The sequence below is a fragment of the Prunus mume genome, linkage group LG6, assembly GCF_029339155.1.
Source record: "Prunus mume cultivar Tortuosa linkage group LG6, ASM2933915v1, whole genome shotgun sequence".
In the NCBI taxonomy this organism is placed as follows: domain Eukaryota; kingdom Viridiplantae; phylum Streptophyta; class Magnoliopsida; order Rosales; family Rosaceae; genus Prunus; species Prunus mume.
The window spans coordinates 22,122,411-22,127,403 of record NC_142703.1 but is presented as its reverse complement, the minus strand read 5'-3'; the positions used below and the strand labels follow the sequence as shown (position 1 = coordinate 22,127,403).

General features: G+C 35.3%; 1 protein-coding gene across 1 annotated transcript; it reads left to right on the top strand.

Moving 5' to 3' along the window:
* Window positions 1–2,594: 2,594 nt before the first annotated feature.
* LOC148916461 (7-deoxyloganetin glucosyltransferase-like) lies at window positions 2,595–4,745 on the top strand. Its single transcript, XM_089054850.1, has 2 exons — window positions 2,595–3,267; window positions 3,611–4,745. The coding sequence occupies exons 1-2, from the start codon at window positions 2,757–2,759 to the stop codon at window positions 4,564–4,566; spliced, it is 1,467 nt and encodes a 488-aa protein (XP_088910976.1). The 5' UTR covers window positions 2,595–2,756; the 3' UTR covers window positions 4,567–4,745.
* Window positions 4,746–4,993: the final 248 nt, after the last annotated feature.

The window sequence follows — 4,993 nt, the reverse complement described above, 5'->3', positions numbered from 1 at the left end:
TATAAACATTAAAATTGGCTGCACTAGACAACCTACATATACTTCGCAAGTGCTAATTATTAGTTACTAAGTAAATGCGAACCACTTTTTTGGATTGAAAATCATTCCCTCAAATTCTCGCAAATCATATATTGTTCAGTCACCATTGTGATAAAATAAAGGGGTTTTTGTAGAAATGTCACTTAAACTTATACCTCAGTTTCAATTTGTCACATTAAAAAAATATTTAAGAGAAATGTCATCTTAATTTTTCAAAATCCATGATTTGTCATCTGATTTTAACACCATTCAATTCTCCATCCATTTTAATGGTATCTTAGTCTTTCCATTTTCAAGGGTATTTTAAAATGAAAAAATCATTATAATTTTTTTATATATCTTTTAAACAAAATCGGAAAAAAAAAAAAAATCACTTTCCCCCATATCCCATGTGCGCCAACGACTGTGCCAATAACCTCGCCCACCTTGAAATCCATTCCCTCTTCCCTCATCACAACCCTCCTCCACACACAAATTCCCTCAACCTACCCAAACTGAGTCCACCTTTTTCTTCTTCTTTTTTCTTTTTGGTATTTTTCCATTTGCATATTAAATTTTTTTCCATTTTCATGCTCAATGAACACCATAAAACTTTTTATACATGCTCACAGAGAGAGAGAGAGAGAGAGAGAGAGAGAGAGAGTTGAAAAATTAAGATGATATTTATCTTAAATTTTTCTTTAAAGTGACAAGTGAAGACTGATGTATAAGTTCTTGCGACATTTCTACAAAAATCCGTAAAATAAATAGGTTGTCATTGTTTATGGAACACATAGTTTTAAAGAATAACAATTTTTATAATAATAAGCAAATGGCTAAATGATTCCGGACACTGTACCACAATTTATTATAGATAGCATGAAAAAACGATATCGAAGATTATAATAGTGAATATATATAACTTACTTTTTCATGCACTATAATTTGAGTTTGATCTTTCGAAAATGTTCTCCTGTCGAATTGTCTAACATCAGAAGGTACTTATATTGTAAATCTGAAGCATATTTAGCAACATAAACATCCAAACTAAATTATTATTCATGTTGATTATTTTATAAGTCTATTAATAGAGCATTACCCTTTATCTCTATTTATGAATAACAAAATCAAATTTTGTATATATTATTTTGCAATTTCAACTTTGGCCTTGTCGAAGTCACGATTTGGTTCTTTGTCTGAAACTTCGCGCTTTTACCCGGATAAAAACTTGTTTGAAAGATTATCCAACGTCTCTTTTAGAAAGTCAAACTGAGAAAATCGCATGGGGTGTGTCGATACTGAGCTTGAGTCCTTGTGCAATTTTTAGATTTTAATAAAAAATTCCTAAATGGGCTTTTGTCCATTTTCGGTCCTAACAATTACAAAAATCCCAAGTTTTCGGGCTCAATTGATGCGTTTAGAAGGATCCTGGCCTCATCTAAGGCCTTTACGAGGGCTTTGGACCAGCTATGGCTAGAAGTGTTCAAGCCAATGCAGCATGCTTCTTGGCATGCGAGGTTACAAGGTCGAGTTTGGGATGATAATCTGGGGCTTTTTGGTGGGTTTTGAATTTTGTGATTTCAGTCATCTTCATTTTCTGACGCAGAAGCCAATTTTCTCTACATTAAACTTGTGGTTCGGTACTAGAATCCTCCATACTTTGTAATAACAGCTCTGTTGCCGGAGGAAACATTCTTTTACCAATCATATTGCGTTCACCCATTCTTTTTCCTTCTTGTTTTTTCTCAGAAACTCTTGCGGATGGTTTGCATCTGATGGGGTGGGCAATGAAATGGAGGAAAATGATTATGAAGATAAATAATAGAGTGATCAATCAAATTAAGCTTTAGATAATTACCATAACAATTTACAATATAAAGAGTGCTGCTATGTAAATTTAAAAAACACGATCCTATCTTTCCCATCATTATTCCAAAAATACCCTTTAATTATAATATTAAGAGTGAATTTCATATTTTTGCTTGTTTTTATGTTTGCCGTGCTGTGGAGGAAGAGGGAGAAGGTGGGGTATGCGTGTTGTGAGGAAGGGGTTTGATATTTGTTAATAATCTTTTTAGTTTTTTAATATAATCATTTTCTTATATTTTTAATTGGTTTTAATGATTTTCCCTAAGTCCTTAGAAGTCATTTTATAAAGGGATAAATTGGTCTTTAAAATTCTACAAGATTAGATGGGTGAAGAAATAGGACAGATGGGTGGAAATATAACACTCATATAAAAATACATGGTTTACTAATAATAGCACGGATACCTATTGAGATGAAACTCCACAATTGAATAGGTCTATTTGGCCTAATCTATAATATGTGTGATCCAGGGTGATTAAGTTGGGGATAATAATACTAAGGAGACCACATTTATAGATCACTTTGTGTACCACCTCTGTAACATTTCTCTAGTCGTAGGACTGTCTGATCTTATCCTATATTATAAACACGTGGCATGATCCTATAAATTCTGGTCCCACAATCTCTCCATGAGTTTTATGTTTGGATATACAGATTCCACCAATCGACTATAAGAATACGATAAGAAGAAAAGTTTGCCTTCAGATAAGTCTCTTGTCTTTGTCTATTTTATTATAAGCGTGCTTTTTTTTCTTTCTCCATCTAATGTGTTTGTCGTGTGTGGAATCATGAGATTCCCACTATGTTGATAATCTATTGAACATGAACTGAGACTTTTGAGCATCATTTGCCAAATCAATCGTGAACAAATGAGCTCTATGATGAAGCCTCATGCAGTTTGTATCCCTCTTCCAGCTCAAGGCCACATAAACCCAATGATCAAACTTGCAAAGCTTCTCCATTTCAAAGGATTCTATATAACCTTCGTCCACACAGAGTTCAACTACAATCGCTTACTTGAATCTAGAGGCTCAGATGCTCTTAACGGCGCAGAGGATTTCCAGTTCGAGACTATATCCGATGGCTTGCCACCGACGAACCAACGTGGGATACTTGACCTCCCGGAGTTGTGCAGAGCCATGCCGGTTGAGGGCCAGCTTTCATTCAGAGACCTCATCAAAAAACTCAACAAGGCTTCGTCGTGGGCGGATGTGCCAGCTGTAAGTTGTATTGTTTCTGATGGAGTGATGGGCTTCACCTTACGAGTTGCTCAAGAATTTGGCATCCCGGAGATGCTTCTATTTACACCTAGTGGTTGTGGTATGTTGGGGTATCTACACTATGAAGATCTAGTAGAAAGAGGTTATTTTCCATTGAAAGGTATCCTTCTAGCTAACTAGCATATGGTGATTCCTAACATGAACACTTTTTTATTCAAGCAAACAAGTAGTCTGACAACATAAGATACTTTGAGTTTTTCAAATTGTCTGACCAAATTGTCTGACAACATAAGATACTTATACATGTTTAGCTACATGAACATCCAAACTAAATCATTGTTCATGTTGATTATTCGATAATTCTGTTAATAGAACATTACGCTTTATCTCCATTTTATGAATAACAAAATCACATATTTTATGCATCATTTTGCAATTTCAACTTTGGGTTTGATTTTGGAAATGCACAAATGAGAGGTGCAGAATGCTTTAATTATGTGCAGATGATAGCGACTTAAGTACTGGCTTTCTTGATACCGTGATTGATTGGATACCCGCAATGGAAGGAATTCGATTGAAAGATCTCCCCACCTTCCTCCGAACAACGAATCGCGATGATACAATGTTCAACTACAACATACAAGCAATAGAGATTGCCATGAAAGCACAAGGTGTGATCCTCAACACATTTGATGAATTGGAGAAAGAATTCTTGGATGTGATCACAACAAAGTTCCCCCAGCTCTACACCATTGGTCCACTATCACTCCTTCAACACAACGTGTCCACAACACATCACTTGGACTCAATTGATTCAAATTTGTGGAAGGAAGACAAGAAATGCTTGGACTGGTTAGATAAGAGAAAGCCTCAATCAGTGGTGTATGTCAACTATGGAAGCCTAGTAATAATGACTAAAGAACAATTGGCTGAGTTTGCTTGGGGACTTGCCAATAGCAAATATCCATTTTTATGGGTCATTAGGCCAAATCTTGTAGATGGTGGAGAAGAGATTTTATCAAATGAAGATTTCATGGAGGAGACAAAGAAAAGAGGCTTGTTTTTGGAATGGGGTCCACAAGAGGAACTTCTTAAGCATCCTTCAATTGGAGGCTTTTTAACACATTGCGGTTGGAATTCGACTTTGGAAAGCATTTGTGAAGGAGTGCCATTAATTTGTTGGCCTTTTTTTGCAGAACAACAAACCAACTGCTTTTATTTATGTAATAAATGGGGGTTTGGGATGGAGATTGACACAAAAGTGAAGAGAGAGAAGGTGGAGAGGCTTGTGAGAGAGTTGATGGAGGGTGAGAAAGGGAAGAAGATGAGGATAAAGGCTATGGAATGGAAGAAGAAGGCAGAAGCAGCTACAAGAACTGGTGGATCTTCTTACACTAACTTTGACATGTTGGTTAAGCAGCTCAAACAAGAGCCCATTGGCTTGGAGAACTTGTCATAGAGTTATTGGGGGTATGCAGCTTTTATTTTATTCACATATAAAAAATTGTCATTGTGCAAGGGGCTTGTAGCTCAAGTAATTTAATAGCATTTATTCATGTATCCGAAGTCTTAGGATTGATTTTTCACTCTCTAATATCACTTATATAAAATAAAAATAAAAATATTATCTTTGTCATCCATTCAACGTATGATGTTATCAACCATTCTTGCACAATTTAAGAAATGGCCCCAACAATTGGTGCAAAGTGGTATCATCCCAACAAGAAGTGTGTACCCCATTAGACTGTTGACGTCATTTATAACTAGTGCAATGTCAATTCACGTGCCATCATGACAAAAAATCATCATTAAATTCCTTAAGGAGTGGTTTTTTATTTTCATTTTTATTTATTAATTAATTAAATTTTATATTTTTAACAAAAGCC